At 38.7% G+C, this 27894-nt stretch overlaps 1 protein-coding gene across 5 annotated transcripts in view; it reads right to left on the reverse strand.

The window, feature by feature from the left end:
* The window catches only part of LOC113037539 (low density lipoprotein receptor adapter protein 1), a 107166-nt gene that overhangs the window by 51952 nt on the left and 27320 nt on the right, over window positions 1-27894 (reverse strand). Inside the window, exons 4-10 of one of the 5 annotated variants that reach the window (XM_080289402.1) lie at window positions 20727-20841; window positions 20295-20367; window positions 20055-20141; window positions 17816-17943; window positions 16622-16656; window positions 12911-12939; window positions 7574-11812 (exon numbers count right to left, since the gene is read on the reverse strand). In XM_080289402.1, the coding sequence (XP_080145528.1) occupies window positions 11766-11812; window positions 12911-12939; window positions 16622-16656; window positions 17816-17943; window positions 20055-20141; window positions 20295-20367; window positions 20727-20841 (514 nt within the window). In that variant the 3' untranslated portion in view covers window positions 7574-11765. The other 4 variants (XM_080289399.1, XM_080289401.1, XM_080289403.1 and 1 more) reach the window with 4 other exon arrangements.

Consider the following 27894-nt stretch of genomic DNA (forward strand, 5'->3'; position numbering starts at 1 on the left):
GGCCAAAATCTAAACTAGGTTTCTTCACTTCCAGGTATAAAATGTGCACAATGCTTAAAAATTGACAGATTAATTTCTATCTTGTCACAGCAGTTTTTCTGATACAACATAAAAGCTCTTTGTGGCTGGTTTCTTACCAAAACGCTACATAAATAAATTTTACTTACTTAATTTTACTTACTAACTTTTGGAATATGCTGGAGAAGTAAAACAAATACAAAAAACATTAAAAAAAGAATCAATAAATAAAAATCTCATCAGTAAAAACTTACTATTTTACAGGTTCTAAACCTTTGCCAAACCTTTGTCACTTAACTTTCTGTTTGAGTTTGTGGTTACACACTGTTTTGTTTTTTGTTGTTTTTTTTCCCCCAATAGGTTTAAGGACCAGAGGAAAGATCACGATACAGCTGGGACAGTGATATCATGTACTGTTATGGGTACTCACAGGGACTTGGTGGAGATAAAGTCATGTCTTGTTAAAGCTCTCCAAATCAGCATGAGAAATGGCTGTGCTTAAGCTCTTCTTTGAAGTAATAAGACAAACACTCTATAAAAATCTCTAGACTAATGTCATACAAACCGTATATTACATTCATATAGCAAACAAAGCATTACCATTCAGGGATGTTTTTATTCACTGATCAAAGTGGAAAAAAAAAACAGAGCCAACACTGACTGAAAAACTGAAGTTATTTTAATGGCCACTGGAATTTAGCTTCAAAGCAAAATTGTCTGTTACTCAACACATGTAAACATGTTTAAAGATACAAAAATTGAATTTTTTTGACTCATTTAAAATGTACTAAGCTATGCATTGTTAGCACTGTGACCACTTTTACTGACACGTCGATGCTAACACATGCAACTGTTTCTGCGAGGCTAGCTTCTGCTAGACTTACATTTTTCTTGGACTCTGGTGGTGTTGGTGGATTTCAGAGTAAGTTTATTAGCAAATATTTGATAAACAACATGGTATTTTTCACTTATAACTTTTTCAGCAAGCACCTGTGCCATGCGTCCATGTAGTCTATGCAACTTTCTTACCAAGCTAGCCAGAATTAGCTGATATCAAAATATGGTCACTTCATAGGACTAAAGCTGAGGCTTCAAAATTCAGGCTTCTAAACCAATGAATGAATGATTGCCCTGTTCAATCTATGGTACAAACATCTGAATGCACATAAATACCTATATTTGCTGCTAATAATAAACAATCTACTTGCTTAAAATGGTCAATATTTACACGTTAAAATAGCTCAGAACAGTTGGTTAGTGCACCAGCAGCTGCTGCATTCATTTATAATGAGCCTTTAGTTATGAAACTGTCTGCTGCGGTGCTTTAGAGAACAATGAGCCATTTGATCTAGCCTTTAAACTAGAATGTTCCTAATCAAAAATGTAATTACACTAAAGTATCTAAGAATACAGCGCATCTTAAAATAGAAAGAGATTACAGTGTCCTGGGGATTAATAGGTAATATTGTATTCCCTCTTAACTCACTGTCCGTGCAGCACAGCAGACAATTTTTATTAGTTGTCCAGGTGATTTATGGGCTGTTAGGGCCAAGTGGTTAGATTTTAGATGTGATTCAGAGATCCAGGGATATGGTGAAGCTATAAATAAATAAAATCTATAAAAAAAAAAAGGGTTTGCATTGGAGTCTACCTTCATTATTGTATTGCTTGGCCCCATCTTTCCAATATTAGCTTTCTCCTGTCTGTCAGTATTGGAGCCAAAATAGATAGGCAATGAAGATATATAGAAAGACATTTATTGCAAGCTCACTGCAAGTTATTACAGTTTATATTGTGTGTTCTAAAATTCCAGTTTTACAAATATATTCATATTGGCCCCACATGCATATACGTGAATATGAAAAGACTGATGGTTCACAGGCACTGAAGAGCCGGCACATCCATATATATATAACTACATCAGTAAATGTGCTATAAATGAAATGCAGGTTATGGCCCTCCCTATGATAACAATCTCAACTGCAGTGAAGTGTCAGCCTATCTGACCTCCACAAGCTGGTCTCTCCGGAGTCTCAGTATCAAATGGTACAACTATTACATACACAATATTAAGCCATTAGAGCAGGGCAGAGCACCTTATCAGTCACTAATTAGCCATCACAAAATTGTGTTAAATAGGCTATTAGCAATCAATTACACACTTATGAATACTAAATGAGCTGTTCATTGCCATATCCCGGGACACAAAGGACAAATATGACATTGGTAATCAACATATCCCTCGAAAGTTAAACAGTAATTTCAAATTTAGAATGACTGTTTAACTACGTCAAGTGTAATATTTTGTCCCGCGGAGCTAAATGAAAATAAGCCTTTTTCTTTCCCCATCATACGTGACCTTAATTTAATGTCTATGTCCAGAGGTGATTTGGATTACCACTCGTGAAGCAAAACAATGACAAAGCTATTTATTGCTGCTATAAAAAAATAACTGGTGATGGTACTGAATATTCTTACTCTTGCGATTTCTTTTCATGCACTAGGGTTTAATTGACTGCTGCAGACTTTGCTGACATGACATGCAGGTGAGCTCTGCTTCGTCACGCAGTGAGCTGAGAGCAGTTTAAGTGGAAAGATTTATGCACTCCAGTATAATCAACAAAACAAGGCCTGTGCTGCATCAACCCCAGTTTACACATATGTAATGGAAGCAGAAGCAGCACACTAACAATGCTGTTGTTGTCAGTGTGACAATACAATGAAATAACACAGTGTGCCTTTTTAGTCTCTAGTGAGTTCTCTGAAAACATCAAAGTGGAGATTTTCTGTCACTTTTCTTTGTTACTTGTGACAAGCTGATCTTCTTTCTGAGGGTGGGCCGGGTACTCCACACTCTTTGTTCACAGAGTCAGTGATTTCTGTCACACAACAGGTCTGTCATACAGCATTTTCATCATAGTGAAGTTTTCTCTGAAATGTTTAACTCTTCTGATCTAAAGTAGAAGACAGGCCTTCTTTGATCTCATGAATCTGATTAGTCAGTTCTCTATACACTGATCAAACATAACATTCTGACCACTGACAGGGGAAGTGAATAACACTGATTCGCTCTTCATCATTGCACTTGTTAGTGGGTGGGATATATTAGGGATCAATTGAACATTTTGTCCCCAAAGCTGATTTGTTAGAAGCAGGAAAAATGGGCAGGTATAAGGATTAATGTTTGATGATCAGATGACTGGATGGGATTTTCCCATCTTCCTGATCTGCAGTAGTCAGGATCTATTAAAAGTGGTCCAAGGAAGTAACAGTGGTGAACCTACGATGGGGTCATGGGTGGCCAAGGCTCACTGATGTACTGTACTTGAGGAACGAAGGTAGGCTCGCCTGCTGCTTCCAGATCCAGCAGGCGAGCTACTGAAGCTGAAATTCACAATTGACAATTCCCGACCCATGTCCATAACTGAAAACGCCAATAATGAGCACATGAGCAACAGAACTGGACCACGGACCAATGGAAGGAAGTGGTGTGGTCGGATGAATCATGTCTTCTCTTGCATTACATGCATGGCCAGATGCATGTAGGTCACTTACCTGCGAAACACCTGGCACCACACATTACTTTGACACATACCAAATACTGGAGGATTGCTGCAGACCATGTAAACCCTTTCGTGGAAATGCTATTTCCTGATAGCGGTGGCCTCTTTCAACAGGATAATGAGCCCTGACACAAAGCAAAATGGTTCAGGAATGGTTTTAGGAGCAAAACGGTGAGTTTGAGGTGTTGATTTGACCTCCAAATTCCCCCGATTACAATACAATTGAACATCTGTGGGATGTGCTGGACAGACAAGTACAATCCATGGGAGGCCCACCTTGCAACTTTTAGAACTTAAAGAATCTGTTGCTAACATCTTGGTACCACAGCACAGCTTCAGGGGTTTAGCAGAGTCCATGCCTAGATGAGTCAGGGCTGAGTCAGAGCTTCTGCCATGAATCTCTAATATTTTAATCCCGAAACGTGATTGATTATTATCTTAAACACATATTTTTTTTTAAACCACTTTGTGTCAGAGCTGATTCTCATTCCCACTTCTGCACACAGTCTGATAATGAGATTGGAGGCACCCTACTGCGATGCATCCTTGGAAATGAAAATATTTGCCAACCATAATTAATTGGTCTAAACAAACACTCAGATAGCTGACAGAAACACAAGCCCACAGAGCTGATCAGATTGGGATTTTTAAACGTGTGATAAAAGCCCTTGACACTTCAGTGAACTGTTCAGATGAGCTTGTACAGAAATATTCATTCTTTAAAGGCTTTCTCAGAAGTGTGATCATTCTTCATTCAATTAAAAGAAATAAATTGTTAAAAATCTGCAGTAATGTGCAAAAGCCTTGAGCCACCTCCTCATTTCTATATATTTTGATAGGAAAATATTTATTGAAATACGCAAACACAAAGGGAAATAATCCATAAAGTGTTTGAACAATTCTAATAAACTTGAAAGTCAATATTTGGCATGACTACCCTTATTCATCAACACAGCCTGAGCTCTTTTAGACAAACTTTCTTGTAATTTCTTTAAGTAGTCTTCAGGAATAGTTCTCCAGACTTCTCAAGGACATTCCATTCTCCATCAATTCATCCATTTTCCAACAAATTTCCCACGTGTTGGACTAATAAAGTTTATCTTATCTTATCCAGACAATCCCACATTGCTTCAATAACATTGAGGTCCACTGATTTTCAGTGCAGTTCTTGTGCAATATGGCATACTTCTGCATTTTCTTCTTGTTTCCCTTCCTTTATGAATTTCTCCTTGACAGCCACTGTTCCAATGAAAGCATTTATGCTGAGACAAAAGAGCAGAAGGATCAACTGAAGGGTCAGATGCATCTCTCGGGTCCTGTGTCAAATCTTTGCTGTATTTTCCCCACCGATTTTTTAAGGACATAACTCTTTGTTATTCACCTTTCTGGTGCAAATAAATGAGGAGTGTATATTATTGTTTACACTTACATTTATAAAATCTACTATACTAATCTATACTTTTATTAACATTTCACAGCATTTGTGCTGCAGTTCACCTGATTTTGTTTATAATGTTGTATATTGCGTTATCATCACTGACAATCAAACATAGGTGGCACCGTATTTGTGTTATGTTGGGTATGGTGCAATATTTTAAATGACTTTCATGTCAATTTTGGAACATATAATCTATAAATCCAACACAACTTAAGGTGAAAGAGCTGCAGAGGTCTGTGAACACAGTATCAAAACCAGCAACATCAATAGAAGGTGAGGTTTTACAGTTACAGTGGGGCAAAAAAGTATTTAGTCAGCCACCGATTGTGCAAGTTCCCCCACCTAAAATGATGACAGAGGTCAGTAATTTGCACCAGAGGTACACTTCAACTGTGAGAGACAGAATGTGAAAAAAAATCCATGAATCCACATGGTAGGATTTGTAAAGAATTTATTCGTAAATCAGGGTGGAAAATAAGTATTTGGTCAATAACAAAAATACAACTCAATACTTTGTAACATAACCTTTGTTGGCAATAACAGAGGTCAAACGTTTACTATAGGTCTCTACCAGGTTTGCACACACAGTAGCTGGTATTTTGGCCCATTCCTCCATGCAGATCTTCTCGAGAGCAGTGATGTTTTGGGGCTGTCGCCGAGCAACACGGACTTTCAACTCCCGCCACAGATTTTCTATGGGGTTGAGGTCTGGAGACTGGCTAGGCCACTCCAGGACTTTCTAATGCTTCTTACGGAGCCACTCCTTTGTTGCCCGGGCGGTGTGTTTTGGATCATTGTCATGTTGGAAGACCCAGCCTCGTTTCATCTTCAAAGTTCTCACTGATGGAAGGAGGTTTTGGCTCAAAATCTCACGATACATGGCCCCATTCATTCTGTCCTTAACACGGATCAGTCGTCCTGTCCCCTTGGCAGAAAAACAGCCCCATAGCATGATGTTTCCACCCCCATGCTTCACAGTAGGTATGGTGTTCTTGGGATGCAACTCAGTATTCTTCTTCCTCCAAACACGACGAGTTGAGTTTATACCAAAAAGTTCTACTTTGGTTTCATCTGACCACATGACATTCTCCCAATCCTCTGCTGTATCATCCATGTGCTCTCTGGCAAACTTCAGACGGGCCTGGACATGCACTGGCTTCAGCAGCGGAACACGTCTGGCACTGCGGGATTTGATTCCCTGCCGTTGTAGTGTGTTACTGATGGTGACCTTTGTTACTTTGGTCCCAGCTCTCTGCAGGTCATTCACCAGGTCCCCCCGTGTGGTTCTGGGAGCTTTGCTCACCGTTCTCATGATCATTTTGACCCCACGGGATGAGATCTTGCGTGGAGCCCCAGATCGAGGGAGATTATCAGTGGTCTTGTATGTCTTCCATTTTCTGATGATTGCTCCCACAGTTGATTTTTTCACACCAAGTTGCTTGCCTATTGTAGATTCACTCTTCCCAGTCTGGTGCAGGTCTACAATACTTTTCCTGGTGTCCTTCGAAAGCTCTTTGGTCTTGGCCATGGCGGAGTTTGGAGTCTGACTGTTTGAGGCTGTGGACAGGTGTCTTTTATACAGATGATGAGTTCAAACAGGTGCCATTCATACAGGTAACGAGTGGGGGACAGAAAAGCTTCTTACAGAAGACGTTACAGGTCTGTGAGAGCCAGAGATTTTCCTTGTTTGAGGTGACCAAATACTTATTTTCCACCCTGATTTACGAATAAATTCTTTACAAATCCTACCATGTGAATTCATGGATTTTTTTTTCACATTCTGTCTCTCACAGTTGAAGTGTACCTCTGGTGCAAATTACTGACCTCTGTCATCATTTTAAGTGGGGGAACTTGCACAATCGGTGGCTGACTAAATACTTTTTTGCCCCACTGTATACGCTAGACTGAAGAGTTTCCAGCCAGAGGAAGATTAGAAGTTAGATAAATATACATGTACTTTCCTTAAAGTCCTTCTTTGAATATTATCAGGGGTCACAAATCATTCTATCCATGCATGCAGTATTTAAAACAATTTTCACCTGAGTTTGTACTTTAAATGGCCGTGTAAATGACACTACACAGGCATTTTTATTGATAGCCAAGAAGAATCACCAGACACTACAAATGGTGTGCATTTTTTTAAACCTTTAATCAGGCAACAGCGGTCGACAGAATTTAGAGACATATTGATCAGACAGCCAAAGTGCACGTCCTTGGTTGTGATTGACCAGTAAACTGGGAAATGTTTGAGAAAAGTACAGATTGAATAAAATACTGTGGACAGTTTAGCAGAAAGAGCTAAATCAATAAAGACAAAGCAAACTGAAATGTTTGATTTTGAGCTGTTTGTCTGCAAACCGAACAGCTATTTTAAAGCTTCTTTTCTGAAGATTTTTTAAGACTTCAAGTTCAGAATCATTTTGATATTCTGGTAGTGTCCAAACAGGATCGTAGAAATTAAACAGCACGACAGAAGGCTTCTAGTTTAATAAAACACAGGCTTCTGTGGACTGGTTTCTTAATCCTGTAATTAAAATGACATTTCAGCAAAATGCAGAGTTTGTACAAAGTCCTTTATTATGCATAAATATGTAACAAACCATAACAGCCTCAAAATTCTGTACACAATTTTACACAGATTAGGACACCTGCTTGTGAATCATACACAAACTGCTATTAACATAATATCACAACACTGCTGGAAACCCACTATTTGCATAGATAGAAAATAAGCACCTTGGTAAAGTAAATTCATACTGTAAACGTCAGTGTTTATTTGGGGTTAAGAAGTACAGTAGGTTTTCTGAGAGTACTTGGCTTCCCCAGTCGAAACTCTTTCTCATTTTTTAAAAACCTAACAGCCTAAAATGCTTTCTGGGCTCAGAACCTCACAGGGTGATTTGTATTCAGTGCACATAAGACTCAGTTTGGCATGCTGTACCTCCAAGTGCTAGTTTCTCTCTCTTCACTCCCAAAGACAAAAGTCTCAGCTGTGCCAAAGAACCGCATCCAGTCAAGATTTGCTGGGAATCTGCCACATTGATGGCTTGCTGTTTCCAGTATACTAGCTACATGAAACAATACTCAGAGGAGCCTGATGGAATTATCTGCGTCATAATGTTATTAATCCAGGACTTTCTTCTTCTTACATTAGATTACTTTTTATGTTTTATTAATTTACAAATAATAATTTCGCTTTAAGCCTATACAGTACCACAATTTCACCTGGACGTTTTTTGGGACTTTAACACCATGACCATAGAGAAACTGTACAACAAAACCTGCCCATGCACTTTCTCTCATGTCTTTGGCCACTCGTGGATTAATTGTGCTGTGCAGGCAGTAACAGAGCTTTGAACGGCTGTTATTTCCTACGTGCCAAAAGTCACTAGCTTATCACTTTAACAACATTACAGTGCAAATAAAACTTAAAGTGTTTCGAGAATGAGTGTACATGATGTGCTCTGTCCTTATTACAACGCCCAGGACAACATTTCGTATTTAAACTGAGCTCACTACTACATTAATGATTACTACAATGTCATTTAGAAATATTAAGAGTGGTACATTAAAGATCATGGCACATTATCATGGTTAATGTGCCATTTTTTTTTTAAACTATGCAACCTGTTTTTGCTATAACTGCTGCAGCATAAAGTAAAATAAAGGTTTAAAACCATAAAAAAAATGTTCCCAATATCTTTAATAGTATGTTTTAGTAGTACGTCTGTTTCTAAATTACCTGAGGTGTAAATGTAATACATTATCATAATTTAATATTATTATTATTATCCGGCTCCACAGGTTGAAACTATTGGGGGGTTTTTTTTTAAACGGCAGATTTCACAGATTTCGCAGCTCTTGGACAGCAGCCAATCTTAAAATATCTAACGGCACTGAATCAGCAGACACATCCACACAGGAATCCATCAGTCAATCAATGACGGGTCTGAAAAAGGTGAGTACAGATCATTTGTGCATTACAGCATCGCACTGGCAGCGCACTCTGCTGACCTCCAAATTCACAGTCAATACTAAAGTGAACACATCGCTTCCTAGACCATCCTTGACATGACACAGGGCATTTCTGTTATCCATACTAAATAGTTTCGCTTTAAAATTTGTAATAGAGTTGGTATTTCAGACAGTCAGGAATGAAACAGTGTAATTAAGCCTCATGTCGTAACCTGATAAGCCATCCAATTATTCTGCAGCGGGTGTCATGACAACAATACGGAGCTCCCTGCTACCTCCCACCTACCACCGCCACAATTATTTTCAGTCGTGATGCCGTGAATACAGAGAAGACCACTTCAACCAGACTGTGGCACAATATAACATGCTCTTGACAACAAACAGCATTTGAGTGGTGGATATAAATAAACCGCACAGTCTAATAAAAAAACAAGAAAACAATTGGAATGTATCATTTCCATTAATGAAAAGAGATGTTTAAGAGAAAAGGAAAAGCATCCTTTAAAGAGGACAGTGTGAACTATGTAACTGAATATAACAAGTAAAAAAAAAATGAGCGACTCCTGCAGTAGTAAAACCCAGTCATTTAAATCTGTACAATCGTCTAACCTAACGCAAAAGCACACAAGCATCTACACATCCACGTCCCAATTAGTGATAAAAAAAAAGCCCACCTGTGAAAAGCCCTGATTCTAATCATCCTACTTCATTTATAATGATACAATATGTATACATACAGTAAATAGGTACAACTTTGACACTGAAAAAATACAGCATATGGAAATAGGTTTCTTTAGTCTGATTTTGGGCTTGAAACACAGTTTCCATAACCTAACAGCATTAACAGTAACATTGTCTTTATGTACAGTGACAGCTGAATGAATGAGGAGATGCTAAACTCGCCGTATTCCAGTCGGACCGTGATGATCGTTACAGAAATCTCAGCCTGTTACTTTCGAGAGTAAATTCGCATTCATATTTAGCATTTAAGACAGAAAGAAAAACAACTATGTAAACTTTTATGTATGCAGTGCAAACCATAGGCAGATCACTCATTCACCCATAAAAGGCTGCATATGATTAAAATTTGCTTATCTTTTTTTTCTTATTTTGCACAACTACAGATCTTCGGCATAAAGCCTGGGGTGCAAATTGGTAGTGTGGTGAACTTTCAGACTTTAGCTGCTGCATTGTAGAAAACGGAAGGCAGGATTTTGGAATTAGTAGTCACAACAACATCTTACCCTCTGTTAGTTCAATTTTGATCACTGTTAGCATACATTTTTCTATTTATTACAGTTGTAAATTGCCAGAGTAACCGTTTTAACATAAAAACAGCTGGTTGTTGTGTGCATCCCTAATGGTCTTGAAGCTTTAGTTACTTAGTGAATACATAATTTTAAACCTGATAATGACACTAAATGCAAAAGGGATACCAAAATACTTTACCTATAAGGAAAAATAAAACATAGATAAAAGGTTCTTTCTTGACCTTGAAAATAACAATCTGGTAACTTTCCCAACATCCAAAGTTCAAGGACTCCTGAAGCTTTCTGCCTTATGTTTCCCAGCAGAAAGATGCACTCGGATTTAACAATTTCTGGGTCCTGTAACAAAAGACAGATGAATAAATTGGTAGTTAAATTCCCTCTTCTCATACATGATCTCTATTATAAATATGATGGATTCCAAACCCCCCCACCCACTGCAAACAATGACCCGATATATAACAAACTGAACCATTCCCATGACAACCTGGCACATCTATCTGCTGGGAAAGGTCACAATAAGTGAATGAAGTGAATACCCCTCAAGCAGTGAGAATTTGGGACCAAAAAACTACGATCATATACAGTTAGCTGGAGATTAAATTTAAGTACTCCACTTTACTTTGTAAATGTTACAAGTATTCTTCTTAAAGAAACATTTCCTTATTGACTGTGTTGCCAGGGAAAAAAAAACCTGACACACACTTTTATATATCTCTGTGTCTAATGGGGCCTTCATCCCCCAAAAGAAATGGTTTGTTCGATACAACAAACTGGATGATTCGTGTAAAACCCATTCAGCATCATGACAGAGTGTTCACTCCAGTGTCTGATGATGACTCCTAACACTGGACTTCCTCCAGCAAGTGCTGTGACTGGCAGCTGTTACTGCACCAAAACAAACAGCAAGATTAGAGAGTGCTCACATTTTCAGAAAGCGATAGCAGGCATATATACAGTGCACGCATCTTTGGACTGTGACGTTTGTGCAGTCTTTACTGTAATTTACAAGTGGAATCCACATGTGGAAATGTTTCACAAATTATTACTAAAAGGAGGAGACTCCAAACTTCATCCTGTGTGATTTGCATTGTGTACAAATTTGTGGTCCTTGCTCTCTTCGCTGTGGTGTATTGCACACTGTGTGCACCAAATTTTAAGATGGCAGGAGATGGCTGTTTACACTGAGAGAAGTGGGTTTTGACAGGCAGGCATTCATAGAAATAACATTTCATGATATCAGGGTATTCACTCTGGCTTCTCTGCAGCAGTGACTGAATATCAAATACAGGCTTTCTCATTCAGTTTGTGCACCGGGGAGGGTGATATGTTTTTTTCTTTCTGATTGAGTAAAGCATGCTGTTTTTGTCAGCCTGGGTACTGGAGCGTATGCTTTTTGTCTAATTTCTGTGGTGCTGTACGTCGGGCAGCTATTGCCGGTATGTTATTTAAACTCATTGTTGCAGACAGGCAACAGATTCTCAGTGGAGACCTCCGGGAGACTCAAAGCTGCATTGTCAGAGATGGGTTCGGAGCGGGACTCGGCCAGTCTGACAGAGACAGAGAAAAGCAGAGCATTGCTAGAACATTTTTTTCAGAAGACAAAGGGGTTTACAGTCTATACAAAGGTTTAAAAAACTGACAGAAGAAGGAAGCATATAATGTAGCAAGGTCACAGACACAAACACACAATGCCAGAGGATGTTGATTTGACTCAAAATGACAAAGAACAAATGGGAAAAGGGAGTGCTAGTGGATAAAGTGCAGCGTGTGAGGTCGTGAGTGGCAGACAACAAGAAAATTCAGTGTTTTTGATGTTGTTCGGAAAAACACTGGCAACACTGAAAACAAAAGCCAACTCCAAAATTGAACAGAAGCGCTACCCTCATTTATTTGGTATATTATATTTTAACAATAAACATTTTTCAGCACGCCAATGGCTTTGATGTGCAACTTAATGATTAAAATTATATCATTCACTCAGTCACTTTTTTTGCACTGGTGATGGACAGGATGACAGACGAGGTCAGGCAGGAGTCTCCGTGGGCTATGACGTTTGCAGATGACACTGTGATCTGCAGTGAGAGTAAGAAGCAGAGTAAGAAGAGTCTGGAGAGGTGGGGGTGTGCACTGGAGAGAAGAGGAATGAAAGCCAGTAAAAGCAAGATGGAATACGTGTGTGAATGAGAGGAGACAGGTGACCGAAGGATAGCAGCAAGAGTGAAAGGGACGGTTTACAAAGTGAAACCTGTTGAGGTATGGTTTGGTAATGGTGGCACCAACAAAAAGACAGGAGGTTGAGATGAAGATGTTAAGATTTACATTGGGCTGGACCACTAACCAAGGAAATGTAATATTAAAATTAATATTGAAAAACAGATTTTAAGTAATAGTTTAATCCTAATTGAAATCAAAATAATCTTTTCAGGTAAAAACAAACAAACAAACAAAAACTTTAATGTGGCTCTGAGCGTAATATCATCTTCTTATTAGTGGAGTCACATACGTCCAGAGGCCAGTGCTTTCCCCTTGCAGAGAGCAGATTGGACTGGGATAATAATAGTTAGGATTTTTCACATTAGGCCTGAAATAAGGAGGCAGAGCAAGCATGTACTGTCCTAAAACAATACATTTATCACATCACTTACCAGTGTCTGTCTCCTCTGTTTCCATGTTGCTGCGTGCCAGATACAAGACAGAAGAAATCAAGACAAAGTGAATCAGTGCTAAAGGTTAGGATAAGTGAAGAAAAGGTGATAGGAACTGTTCCGGTAAAGGGCATCAGGAGTGTACATGCACACATTGTGAAGTGAGCTGCCCCACTTTCACCATGCGGTTAGCAAAGTGACACACAAAGAAGCCTAAACTAAACTAAAAAGAACACTTCAGATTTCAATGGGGAGAAGTACTTCAGTGCTAAATCGGCTGTTACACAGGGTCGCCGTTCATTTATGAAATTTTAAATACCATAAATGAATCATTTTAATTAAACCAGTTTGAACTGAAGCTGAAGTCAATAGTTGTGAGCACTTTTGGCTCTGCTAAAAATAGATTTTTTAATGAGGTCTAAATCCTGACCTGTGCAGCTAAGTGTTAATTAAAATTATTCTACTGAAGTTGGTTTAACGGTATCAGCTGCAGCTCAACTCGCAAAACTACAAAGTGCTACCAGTGACCCCTAGAGGTCATGCTGCTGCTTACACCAAAGTGGATTAAAGAGATTTAAACTGAATCGCCAAACCGCAGACCAATAACGTGACCCCGATGCTATATTTAAACAAGCGCACTCGTAGATATACCAGGAAGCTGAAGAGGCACTGGTGATGGAAACTTACTGCAGTGTGTGCAAGAGATTCAGACAACCACCCAACCCCAAACCAAACAGACAATTCCTATACAAACACCTAATGTTATGAGCTATACAAAGTTAGAGCAAGAGTAAAGCAAGAGTAAAATACTTCACCAAAAACATTTTTAATGGGTACTAGCAAAATTCTTTGCCCCTTAAAGACGACCCTGACTGCTTCCCCAGTACCCTTAATGACGAGTTTTGACACCTCATAATATATAAAGACATGGTTTAAGACCACTAGAATAGTTTCTGGGTTTTTTAAAGGGTAGCTGTAAAGGCAGAGACTACCTTCACTAACATTTGAGGCAAACCCAGTCATTCTGTTGTATAAGCAGGCCTGAAATATAACAGAAACCACTCAGTTCACAAAAGAGCTTTTTCTATTTAACAGTAAATCTTTGGCAGTTAAACATACTTACATTTTGGGAACCAAAGGGCTAGAGAGTAGATAAACAGCAGAGACATTTTAAAACAGAGTTCTCCTTGAACATATGAAGAGCCACAAATAAAACCCTCCTCTGTTGTATCTAAAGGCATTCCCGAAGTCACATACAACATTAAATAGGTGTGACAGCCATGAAAACTCAATGTCACCCAGATTCTTCAGAGTTTCAGGCCGCGTCTCATTCACCAGTGCTGTACCACAACTGCAGCGCTTGACATCCTTGCTGACCCCTGCAGAGCACGTTCACTCTAAACACTTCAAACTCCTTTAGTGCGACTCCCAGGACGTCAGATTTAGTAGACGTTTATCTAGAGTTTCACCTACCCACTATTTGACAACTGTCCCCATCCCTGCTGAGAAGTGCCTGAGTGATGACCTGCTTTCCTTTTCTGCTCTCCACGCATGTAAAAGCAACTTCCACAGAAACACACATGCAGAAAATCCCTTCGTCGAATTTACTCATTTGCTTTCCCCAAAACTTCCGTTAGCCACAGGCAGCACAGCTTAACGAGTGCAATGTCTTTAATGTGTGCAGCACCATCTTTCTGTAGCTCTTCTCTGTCTTTGCAGACAGATTTTACAGAGCTGTAGGATGTATACACAGTCTCAGAGACTGAAAGCTGGCTACACAACGAAATTAAGAGTCATGCAGACAATCATACATTTTGTGAGCTGCGAGTTTTCAGAGTGATCAAGTGCATTAAGTAGTAACAGGTGAAATATACTATGTTTATATATTTAATTTAAAAGATACCCAATTTAAAAATTGTGTATCTGCATGCAAGGATTTGTAACAATCAGGCAGAATTGGGGGTATTCCTTCACATCAGTTGTCACATTGACGTGTGACTTTTTCATATCCCTCATGTCTCACATTTCACCCGAGACTCACATTCCTGTCTCTGCAGGTATCCTACACCTATAAAAAGTCAATTTTACAAGCTGTCACACATCGTGGTATAAGCGCTGTATCGTAATCCTAGTTCAGTGACAAGGTGTTGATGCATTGTGGAGCTCCCGCACTGGTTTGAGCTGGTGTGCTCCTGAAACCTCTGTCTGGGAAAGTGGTGATCTTGTAGCAATCAAAGGAGGTTGCTTGTTCCACATGATCTCTATGAGTCAATTATGCTTGATGTTTAGAACAAGCTTACAGCTTTAAGGGTGCATGTTGTACAGTGATGCCCTATAAAACAAATAATGTATATTTATGGAAACCTATGAATAAAAATTCAGTCAAATTCACCTTTTCAAAAAAGGTTGGCCATTGCGTATAGAGCTAAATAATAATACAGATTTTCAAAACAAAACGCCACATGTCATTAAAAATAAACACACAAATAAATAAGGAAATAAATTCCTCCTTTTAATGTGAAAACAACACATTTCACAGAAGCTGGGTGAGGGGTGATGAAAGACTGGAAAGTTTTTTTAATGCATTGGTGTGTACAGCAGTAACAGCATATAAATGTTTTTGGAGCAACACATGCTGTGGTGTATACATTTTTCAGGAAAAGCCTGGAATATTTCATCAAAAATGCTGATAACACCATTCTGCATGTACTTCAAAAGAGCGGCTCAACAGGAAGAGAACCAGGGTGTGCAGCCTGGAGTCCAGAGCTATCACCCCTTTAAAACATTTCATAAATTATGAAATGAAAAATAAGGCAAAAGAGTATCTGAACAGCCTCGGAGAAGCTGAGATTCTACAAGAAGCAAGAAAGGGAACATATTTTCTTTTCAAGACAACAGAATCTGGTCTCCTCAAGTTCACAGAGTTAAAAGAACAGTTAAATGATAATTACTATATTATTACTATACAGTAGTAGCACTATTTTCTTTTTCTTTTTTTTTTAAATTGAAACACGTTTATCTTGTAAATAAGACACTAAGTCTCAGTGGGATTACCTGTAAAAATAAGGTTGAATAAAATAAAAGACAAATTTGCAGAATTCTGACACTAAATTTGGTGGAAAGGTGCCTCTCACACAACGGTCATATTAGTGGAGGATTCACAACAAAGTGAAACAGCGCAGCATAACTCCAGAGTGTGTAACTTGTAACTTGCAGAAGGTCTTTTGCATGAGTCAGATCATTTCTAAAGCTTTGAATTTTTCACACAACTCTTTGGAGATCAGATAATCCCACTCAACTATTCACAGTAAGAAATTTTGATTATGCCCACCCAAACCTTTGCATGCCACTGTGAAAATATCTTAAGACAGCTGCTTTGAATATCAAGTTATTTCACCAGTTTCAATGCCATCTTTTAGACCAAGGTACCTTGGAAAATCACGTTTATCACATTCGCCTGCTTATTTCAGTTTCTATGTGACTTTCAATATCTGTTTTCAAAAGAAAAGATATTTCATCCAAAGACTCAAAGGCCCTCAGTGTAACTCAGGAGCTATTCAACTGTAATCAAAAGGCAATATTCATTGTCACAATGTGTTGAATACATTTGTTTCTTATGGTAGTATTTAAATATTAGTGTGCATAAAACAAGAAAATCAGATTTTATTCTCATTAGCGCTCTGCAGAATTACAGTCACGAACAAAGCTCACCTTGAGAATGCATCCTCAAGTCCATCTTCCACATCCTGTTGAGACACAACAATAGGACTCAGTCCACGTTCAAAGTGCTTCAAGTTATAATCCTGCTCCTTCTGTACTTTCAAGCATTTGTGCATCTGCACTGAGCCAGGTGCTTGCCTGTTTGCTTATTCACATAAATGAACCGCTACTGAGGAATCAATCTGTGAAAATAGGTTCTCTTAATCCAGTCACAGATGCAACTCAATTAACAGTCACAGTAATAGATATTTAGTACAATATGAGAAAGTACCCTGGAAAAATACCCCACTTAATAAGCACGGACAGATGATAAACTGCACAACTGCAGCAATAAAATGAACTTGAACCAGCTTGAACCAGGTCTCGTTCAGCCACAGGATCATTTCTCACTGAGAGGAAAGGCACATCAGGGAAAAATGTGCATCATCGGGATTTCCGTGTATGAGATCAGTGTATATGGGAGACATTCGTATGGGTATGGTGTCACCTAGTGTTGAAAATCTGCAACTGAACACCAGATTATATACAGATGTGCAATAAATGTATAAAATTAGCTCCCATTATTTTATACTTTGCACATATTTATTACGTTTTATAGAGGATAAATGGCAGGATATGACCAATAATCATGCTATACTATTCCTTCCCACTTTTACATTTTAATCTTTTTTTCCACTGAAATTTAAAGTTTCAATTTTTTCCATTTAAATTTGGCTCATGTAAAGAAGAGGTCCATGGATATATGACCATATTCATCATTCTAGTCCACTTATTCGGTTTAAAAGTTTAAAGCACATTTAATAGAAAGACAACATCAAACTAAGTTGAAATGATACATTTTACATGAAATAAACATGGTTTAAAAAACTAAAAACAAATATTATGTATGAACATTTAACAGTGGGATTATTTGATTGTGAAAGGAAGGCTATTGCAAAGCCTTGGAGCAGCAACCACAAAAGTGCAATGTCACTAACCACTAACCCCAGTATTTAAAAGCAGCTGGTTTGAGGATTTAACAGACATAGTGATATATTAGGAGTGGAGAACTTCTGAAATGTGCAGTACCCAAATGCTGAAGCAGGCATGGATTTATAGGCAAAAGGAGCAGACATTAATTCTGTATTTGACAGGTAGCAAGAGCACGCAAGCTAGCAATGATGTAACGCTTTAAAGCTGACCTACCCAAGAGTCATGTTTGATTGGTCGCCTTCGAGTAGGGTTACTACGAGGTGAGGGCGAGCTGAGCGAAGCAGAGAATAAGGGCCTCCGGAGCTTTTCCTCCATCCCACTGGGCTTATGTGTCTCTGGATCTATGAGAGATGGCAGGTGCTTATGAGAGGCTGCCAAACAATAAAGCAAAAGAGCAGGAAGAAGGAAACATAGAGGGCAGAGTAGAGACAGGCAGATGAGAGGTAAAGGACAGACACATCCGGACGCAAAGGAAAGGAAGAGCTGTCAGATTTCAAAGAGGTGAAACAACATTTCCAGCCCGTGGCACTCAAAAACTTCTTCATGACAGGCACAATTTAAATCATCTCTGTAAAACTTTAATGCATCTGTCCGTGTAGTTATTCCAAAGGTCCTTGAGGCTTTCACACCAGACTTTCTCTATGTCCTCAGGCCACTACCACTGGGAGCAGAGCAAATTTTAATTGAAAGAATCTGGGAAAACCAGGCCGCGACTAACAATGGATGATTAAGTCTCATTTTGTAAGTCTGCTGACCCTCTGAGGTCAGGAAAACATTTTGACCTATAAAGAATAACCTATAAATGTCACAGTCATTAGAAGGCGCTTAAAATTCACTTATTCCCTGAAGGGTGATTTGCCCTGAGTGTGTATGACAAGTGACAGATGACTGATACATTTGTGAGAGAGCAGTGTCAATCAAAAACTTAAAAGCCAAAATTGTGATAGACTTAGTATAACTGAAAAGGTCATTTAAGATCATCATAGGACTGACTTGCAGTGACTTCCACTTAGTCACGATGAGTTGAAACGGATAGGTTTGTGCAGATGAAACAAATCAGCATCTTATTATTGCTTCACTTCAATAACACAGCATATTATTTTCCCAGCATTAATCAGAGTCCCGTGTGCAGACTGATTTCTTGAGAATTGATTACAGAAGCAACAAACCTGAAAAAAGGGTTTAAGAGAAAAGACACTCTTTGGCATTCTTGCTGAGAGATAGATGAGAAGATTGACGCCACTTTCTCGTCTCGACAGTAAATATTGTGCGACTCAAAAAGACAGCTGCAAGTTAGCAGAGCGTAAAAAGTGGAAACTGCAGGAAACTGTCAGCCGTGACGCATGATGAATTCTAATTTTCTGACATGAAGGCCCCAAACAGCTTGAGCAGCGTAGATCAAAACTTTCAGCTGTTTTAATGTGTCGTCTGCACCCAAACACAGAGTGGTTTAAAAAAGAAAACGTAATGCTGCACATCCCTAAAAACGCTTTTATCTTCTGAAACATGTTGCCTGCCTCAAATTCATTAAAAATCACATTTTTTCAACATTTAAAAAGTTGTATTTGTACCATTTTCAATAAAATTAGAGCAATAATAAAGATTTTCAAGTCATGACCTTATTTTGGAAAGCAGATTGTGTAATCAGCCTCTGTCATATCTTAAAGACTTCATAGTACCTCATTATCTTAGCACAGAACTTCTCTCTCAGACTGCAGGCTTATTTGTAGTAAGTGTTTCAAAAGTTTTCAACAGTAGAAAGAAAAAGTCGAATCCTGATAAATTTTGGAGTTAGGGCTGGATCAGATTACCCTGAAGCATCTCATTGTTATACTGCAACAGGCTTGCAGGCTATCCCATGATCCACTGAGTGTTTCTTCTTCACTCACCTCTTTTAACTCTCTGTGTGTTTATACATCACTACTATTTAATCATTAGCAACTATTAAACCCGGGTTCTATCTGCTCTCTTCTCCCCTCACCCCCAACTACTCATGGCAGATGGCTGCCCCTCTCTTAGCCTGATTCTATCAGAGGTTTCTTCCTGTTAAAATGGGGTTTTTCCTTCCCACTGTCACCAAGTGCCTGCTCGTCGGGGGTTGTCTGGTTGTCGGGGTTTCTTTTTAATACTGTAGGGTCTTTATGTTGTAATATAATTAATATAACACACCTTGGCACAATATTGATTATGAATTCAACAGAATTTTTATAATCCCCCCCGGTTTTATGGTGATGTGTCAGACTTGTTAAAAAGCAAAGAAAATGAATTTAATTTGGATTTGTTGCTATTTCTAATATTGAGAACTAGATAATTTGTTAAATCACATTAAAACAACTTCACAGTTAACACAGTATTTAACATTCTGCTGTCTTTTACCTTTCACTAATATAGTTATTTCTTGTTCGATATGCGGGGACACAATATGGATGAGGACACAATAAAATGAAGTTACCTGCTGGGACACACTGAGCGTCCGCTGCCTCCGTCTGCCCATTGCTTGCTGCGCACGTACAGCAGGTCCTGGCCTTCTTGCTTTTGTCTGTGAACCAAGAAGCTGTTTCAAACTCTTAGAAAATAACAGACTCCAACTATACTTGAAACTTTCATTTATGCACAGACAATTTAATGTCCACAAAATGCTGAGCATAAACGTAAGTTCCAGAGTCATTTCCTCTTTGTTCAGGGAACTTACCTTCCTGAGCAATCTCCCAAAGATCTAAGGCCACTTTAAAGGCCTGGGCTACTGTTAATGTTACAGCCTGAGCCTGGAAAGAGAATAACACAGAGAAACTAGATGAAATTAAATTATTTTTAATAATGGGTATTTGATTTTGTGATAAAGAAGATATTTTAACTTTTTCTTTGCATAAGAGTGTATCTATTGTGATAGATTTGTCAGAAAGCAGTATTTTTTTAATACTAACCACAGAAGTAAATCTCAAGTATCACTAAGGAAACAGCCACAAGATGGAGCCACACGCCACCCATTGTTATGTTGCACTTAGAGTTCACAATTATTGGTCCTGAAACAAACTGAGCATCCTCCTAAAGTCTGACAACATATATCCAACACATCAGTCTAAATCCAGGTATATACAAGAAACCCACGGCACTGCAGACTTACAATTTTCTTCTTTTGGCAGAGAAAGGCATGGCACTCTAGAGTCTCGTTGAACTGACTCTGTGAAACATATGCAAAGACCTTATCCTGAGTTTTATCTGCTGTGCAGTATGAGATTCTGTTTTAAAGGAAAGAGAGAAATATGAGAGAGAACAGAATTTTATTGCAGTGTAGCAGTTCCATCAATTCACATGATATACAGTCAGTTACAACGGCTCTACATATTTCAGCCAAGCACATAAATAAAGCAATATCTAGTCCTTACCAGGTTTTAAAAATAGGTGAATAAAACTAAGATCATTAACAACACATGACATAAAACACCATGTTATTTTTATTTGACAAAAATGGAGCAAAATGCAGAAGGAACGCAGGAAAAACGAAGATGATTTAGTAGTTTAGTAGAACCACATTTGATAACGATAACTTAAAGCAATAATTTTCTGTCTCTCACATTGCTGTGGAAGAATTTTGACCATCCTTTACAATGTTTTCTCAGTTCATTAGGTTTTGTTTATACACAGCAAACCTAAGGACTTGCCAAAGCATTCCAATGAGGTTGCGGTCTGGACTTTAATTGGGCTACTGCAATGACTTGATTTGGGGTTTTTTTTTTTTTTTTTAGCCATTTCTGTTATAAATTTGTCCCTTTGCTTTGAATCATCATCCTGTTGTATGGCCATATGTAAGCCACGTTTTAGCCATTAGACAGATTGCCTCACATTTGACTTATTATTGACACATTTGACATTGGTATGCAGAGGACTTCATGATCAGTAATAACTAAAAGGTGCCCAAAGACCAAATCATCACCCCTCCACCACTGTGTTTGACAGTTGGTGTAACATGTTTGTGCTGATATGCTCTGTTTGGTTTTCACCAAACATAGTGCTGTGCAAACATCTCGTCTATCCAGAAGTCTTCTGTTTTTTTCCAATGCAGCTTTCTTGAATGTTTTCCACTTGGGAATATTCCTTCTCGCTGCAGAATGATGGCCTGTTTTTATAATTGGCCTTAAAACACTTCCCAGATTGATGATCACCAACCGTTCATTCATTGCTGCAGTATTCCCTCCTTGGCATTGTATTAACACATAGCTGAATGTTCTAAACCATAGAACTACCAAAATTTCTGATTTCATGGGAGATGCTAACATTTACTGATAACCAGTCTTAACTCCTATGGAAGCGGTAAGGGTGTAATATCTCATGTGTTTCTGTTCATCTAAGGTTGTATTTAGTTAATTTTCAGACCCAGTGCGGACCATATAATGTTTTTTAATTATGTTCCGATATGTAAAACCTTAAGAGTTTGAATTTTGCCATGAGTGTACATCCATTTATAATGAATGATACACGAAAAAGTACAAATAGGAAGGCTTTAGTGTCACACATGCGACACAAAGTACACAACATTACCTACTAGTCCGCACTGTGAATGAAACCTCGTAGATCAAGGTAAGCTGCACTGCCTACATGTCAATTAAGGCTGTAACTTTGCGGTTTACTTTTTGCATATGCATGAGCACACCAGTCACAGCACCAGAGCAATGGATATGAATAATATGCTGATTGAGTCCCACAGCTGGGCAAAGACAAATGAGCAGCAGTGACATCCATAAGTGAGTTGTGCTTGAAGCTGTAGGAACTTCAGAGTTTGGATGGAGAGAAAGTGTTTCATGCCGAACTCGAATGTTGATAAAATGTTACCTTTAAAGACTGAGCTTGTCGATTAACCCTGAATTTTCAGCAAAGGAGCATTATTTACACTTTTGTGATGAAAATGATAGAATTATTCAAAGGTAAAGGACTTTTTAAAAAAATATTATATTCAGATCAACTGTTTGCTGTTCCTCATTTTTTATCTGAGAGCATCAACCACTGCAGGAAGGCATTTGAAACTGCAGTAAATCTGCTGAAGATTTTCTGAAATAACCTCCCTGACAGTTACATAATATATTGCGAATTCTTATCAACCGCAGAAAAATGTCCCCATCATGTGGGTATATATTTTTTTTTTCCTCTGAAACATTTAAATTTCTACCATCAGTGGAAAATAGAAAGTCTAAGATTACAAATTGATCTCCACTGTGATTGTATTGCATTTGAAACCTCATTCCCAGCAGTCACACTGAATCCACTATCTGGTTTTCAAGAAATCCAATTGTCTGCAAATCCAGCCACAGCCTCGGCCCTGTGATTTTCAATAGTTATCTAAAACCCAATCCAGACAAAGTCCACCAAGCCATTTTGTTCTCCCACAGCAGCTTGTTTGGGGCTCACCGAGGCAACAAAAGCAGTGAATTTCCTTTGTCAGATTTTACACAGGCTATTAGAAGCTGTATTGATCTTCAGTCACTCTGTGTATATGCGATGGTTACCTGAATCGGCAGCATGCGTCATTTGTTTGTTGCCTTAAATAGATATGCAAATTAGCCACGGTAAACGTTGCACTTGACCTTTTTCGCTATAATTAAAAACAGCACAACAAGGACAATTAGGGGCTCCTTCCATAGAGCCGATAGCAGAACTCTTCGACACGAGCTATGTTGCTATTTTTTATATTCATGCTGTCATCATCATCACTGGAGAAAAGAGAAAGCTCTGGGTTGATGGCTGTATAATCTGCCATCATTAGAGCAAATTGTAAACTACGTGCAAAGGGGATTTGTGGATGGCTGACACTCATTTGCTACCCCAATTCAGAGGTGGGGGTTGGGTGGGTAGTGGTGCTAAAAATGAAGTTATGTATTAGATCAAACAACAACCATGAAATCAACAGCGCTCACTACTCCATCTCAGATTGTTTGCTGGCTTGCACCACTGATGCATGACCCACATAGCAATGCCCAGGATACCCAGCTTTGCGTATTACCCCCTCTCCCGAAGCGCGAACTTATATTTGGGGCCGTAATTGCATAAAAATGAGCAGGGAAAAGTTGAAAGGGTTGACCTATTTAAAATTAGAAAACAAGAATGACGAAACTCAAGTACTACTCAATACAACTCAATTATCATCCTATTGAGATAGTATGTGCTTTTAATTAACTTCATATATTTTCCACAAGATGAATTTCACTTATTTTAAATATTTAAGCATCCACATGCCTTCATAATTCTTTGTGTTCTCAGAATTTTATTTACTAAATAATATACTCCCTTCAAGGCATCTCCTTGTGCACATCTGGATCGCTTCTAGCAAACATAGATTTCCATTCTTACCACTACACTGCATCTGCTATTTCGCAATCGACTTGCAAGTACAGAAAACACTACTGATGAGAAATTATCCTGACCTGTGTCTAAAGGTAACAAACGGAGCACAACCAAGAGCATAGCAATCTTTATTTTGGATTATGCAAGTTAAGCCTGTCAGTGACCCAAAAATTGTCTCGTACCATGCTTTCATCATGTTGCAACTATTCACACCACACTCAAAAACAGTTGTTTGGCCACACCAACACAATCCCTACTAAGCTACTGCCCTACTTGCCAGATTTGGCTCGCGCAAAATGAGATTTATTTTGAAGAATCATTATTTTGATCTAGTGGCGGACATCCAGCGCACATGCAACTGATCAGAAGGGGTGATCTAAAAATAACTGGGGCTTAAAGGAAGCAGACCCTGAAGGCGATAGCAGCTAAAAATTACATCAGGCGTGTTGTGTTTTTTCCATTTTTCTCGTTTCTTTCTTTTGCTTTTTAAGGACTGATCTGCTAACCTCAGAAAAAGTTCTATGAATAGAATTTAAATCAGTAACTGCAGCATTTGACATTTTATTTTTATTTAATGGCAGTATCTAAGCTTTAGCTGTTCTTGACATATTTTTAAAACCTTTTTTAGCCTTATTATGAAAAAAAACAAAACTTTTTCACAGTCAGTCTTTAGCTTTCCCAGAACAATGTGCTGTAAGCGAAATATTAAAATAGGTCAGTGCACACGCAGTGCATGTCTTGCAAGTCAGTGACCCCAAAGCTGTTTGTGCATCAGTTATGATTCACATTACTAATATTATTATTTTGCACTGGACTGTCCAAAATCCCAATATCACAATAATCATATTAAGAAGCACATGCCACATTGACTTCTACTGTCAACAGCATAAAAGTCAGACTTATACATATAGTTACATGTATTCATCAACAAAGAGGCCTCTGTCCAGTGAATGTACATGTAAGATTTAATCCATGTGCCAAAGACACGTTTCTTCTATTTATAAAAACTCTTAAGAAAACTTTTTAGTCATTACAGGATAATAAGTGTCAGACGTGCGGCGCAGTGGATCTTATTTTCAATACAGGCCTTCAGGTTTAAAGAACAACAGGAAAAAAAAACAACCTGACAGTATCGCATAGTTCCCGCTAAGCTTGAACAACAGAAGCTGAGCTGTCAGTCGCCATCATATCTCCAAAGGGGCTGTCTGGACTGCAAGCCTTTGATCTTCTTACTGTGTACCGCACCGGTATTTGTGAGGCAGCGAGAGAACGTCATTGGATATTATTTAAATATTTACAGTACAAAGCCTGAATAGATCTTCACACATCAAAGCCTCAAACCTTTCATACGCTGAATGAAACAGGTCTGCTGCTTAATTCGACAGTGATAACTTCTGTTCAATTTTCAACTTAGCAATACTATAAAAAAGAAAGAAAAAGCAGTGGGTTTTTTCATCTTTAAATAAAATGATGAAAGAAGCCATGTTTCCATGAATGTTTAGGATCACTGTTACACCCAATATCCTCAGCTTAGAGATCGTACAGACACATGTCAGAACCACGTGTATCATTACAAGGTGCGTTGTCAGTCTGCATTTCAGCTCTGCTTTTCTGACCCGTATGCTCTGCTAATTGATATGCTGGCTGTTCCCTGAGAGCTCTTGTCAGAATATGAATCAGCAACGCTAGCCCAGATGGAGTCTGAACACCCTCACAATGTTCTCTGCTGGGAGCATCTTCTGTCTGCATGTTTTAAACAAAGCATGTTTTTAAAAGGATGACAAACATCGATTACTGTATTGGCGTTGAATATCTGGATTTTTCTACACCGGCGCACATAAAGGCCTCTCCAGAGTGTCAGTACTCAAAAACAAACCAGCCACTTGTCTACTGATCCAGTAAGTGGCTGCATTAATCAAACTCCCACATCTTCTCCTACACCTGCAGATCTGCAAATCTGTGCATGACCCAGTAACAGAAAACACACAGATTACTTATATTTTGAACTAAACACAGGAAGATTTCTTCATCACTGATTATGGTTCAAACATCTATAGGAATCCTTTGTTAGAGACTGATCTAAGAACAAGAAGCTGTAACTTTAGCCTAGCATAAAGACTGGAGGTAAACAGCTAACCTGGCTCTTCTTGATAGAAAGCTGTCAAACCAAATAGGTTCTGACATTTAATTTGGATTAACTGGATCTGGTGAATCTTTGGACCCCACCTAATGTGCACTTTTGAAAATTGTGTTTTGTTAGAAGCAGAAAATTTGACTTCTCCCTAATAGGAACTCTGCTTCATTATCATATCAATGGATGTTTTCCACTTCCTTCCTTATATATAAGCTCCATCACTGATCTGTAAACTACTGACAGGTATTATCATTACAATCCAGGGTTATGCCTGAGGTAGAAAATCATCTATTCACCTCCTGTGTGGTGTAATCCTTCACTGCTGTTTGCAGTTAGACAACAGCAGCTCTGCAAATCCGGGAACATCAAGCTTGTGACAATAAGCTTTAACCCTTTAACATCAAAGTATACAGGCTACCTGGACTTATTTTTTAATTTTGGCTTTAAAATTGCAAAATAATTATCATCTTTCAGGAACCACTTAAATTTTCTCTATAGCGAAAACATTTCAGCAGTTATGATAATGTGAAGCGCACTGAGATTAATTTTCTGTGTTCAGACAGAGGACCTTGTGAAAGCTTTGTGCTACCATGACATGCCGAATATCCCCATAAAGCTTGTCTTCTCTCATTTCAGAAACCCTTTTAATTCTGTCTCTGGCACAAATGGTAACAGAGGGGGGGGGGGGGGGGGGGGGGTGTTAAAAGCTATTGGATATTTTGAAACTGTAAAAAGTGAAATTCCACCCATACAGGTTAGTATTGCATTGTTTTGGGTGTGGATGGGTGCAGTGGGAGGGTTATGGGTGCTGGGATCCTATTTTCTATGCCATGCACAATGCCCTCCTGTCTGTTTTCTAACCCCCACTAAGCTTCCCCTGAGGGGAAACAGACTGGCTTTAACCCAGTGTGAATCCAAAATTAATTCTACAAACACACAAATTTACATACACACTCACTGTGCAAGTTACATCCACAAAGTCACAATGTGTGGACATATGTGCACATAACTTGTGTATCTAACTCCCCCTGTGGATGCTACGCACTCTAAACACAGTCTTGATTTGCTTGATTTGAATTCTTTCACACTCTGCTTGCTTTCTTGGCCAACAAATGGATTATGTGCAGCAAAAAAAAAAAAAAAAGATACGAGGGGGTGGGGTGGCTACAAGGAAGTGGAGGTGGGGGTGGGGTTCCATAAAATCTTCAGTCAACCCGAGCACGGCATGTGGTCCTTCACTGAGTCCTGTATCATATCTCGGCAAACAATCGAAGCTCGAGTTTCAGTCTAAGAACTCTGTTGTCCTGTGTTCAAAGCTCAGTTTAAGATAATGAGCATAAATAGGAGCTTTTTTTTCCTTAGACAGTATAAAGGAAAAGAGGAGAGAAAAGAAGGAGATCAAAGACGAGGCAGGTTTCACTAGCCTGTGGTCTGTTACTGCTGATAAGGTGGATCAAGAGGGGATCCAGAGCTACACCTGCACACACATCGATTCACCTTCAAACACATGCGTCTTTTATCAAAGCTTGTTCTGTAATCACAGTCCAGCCATATGATATTTAGACTGTAATCCCCAACAACAAGAGGCCAAGGCTGTATTATAGAATGCTACCCAGAGAGAAGCCAGCCAAACATATCATATCCACACACACACACACACACACACACACACACACACACACACACACACACACACACACACACACACACTATGGGCTGATTTACCCACTTTCTGTTATGTTTTTGTTGTAATTGGTTTCCTTTACCCTTTGGTGCCAGGCAAAAGAAGATATTTCATTACCCTATTGTTCAACATTTAGTC

The sequence above is a fragment of the Astatotilapia calliptera genome, chromosome 15 (assembly GCF_964374335.1).
Source record: "Astatotilapia calliptera chromosome 15, fAstCal68.1, whole genome shotgun sequence".
NCBI lineage: Eukaryota > Metazoa > Chordata > Actinopteri > Cichliformes > Cichlidae > Astatotilapia > Astatotilapia calliptera.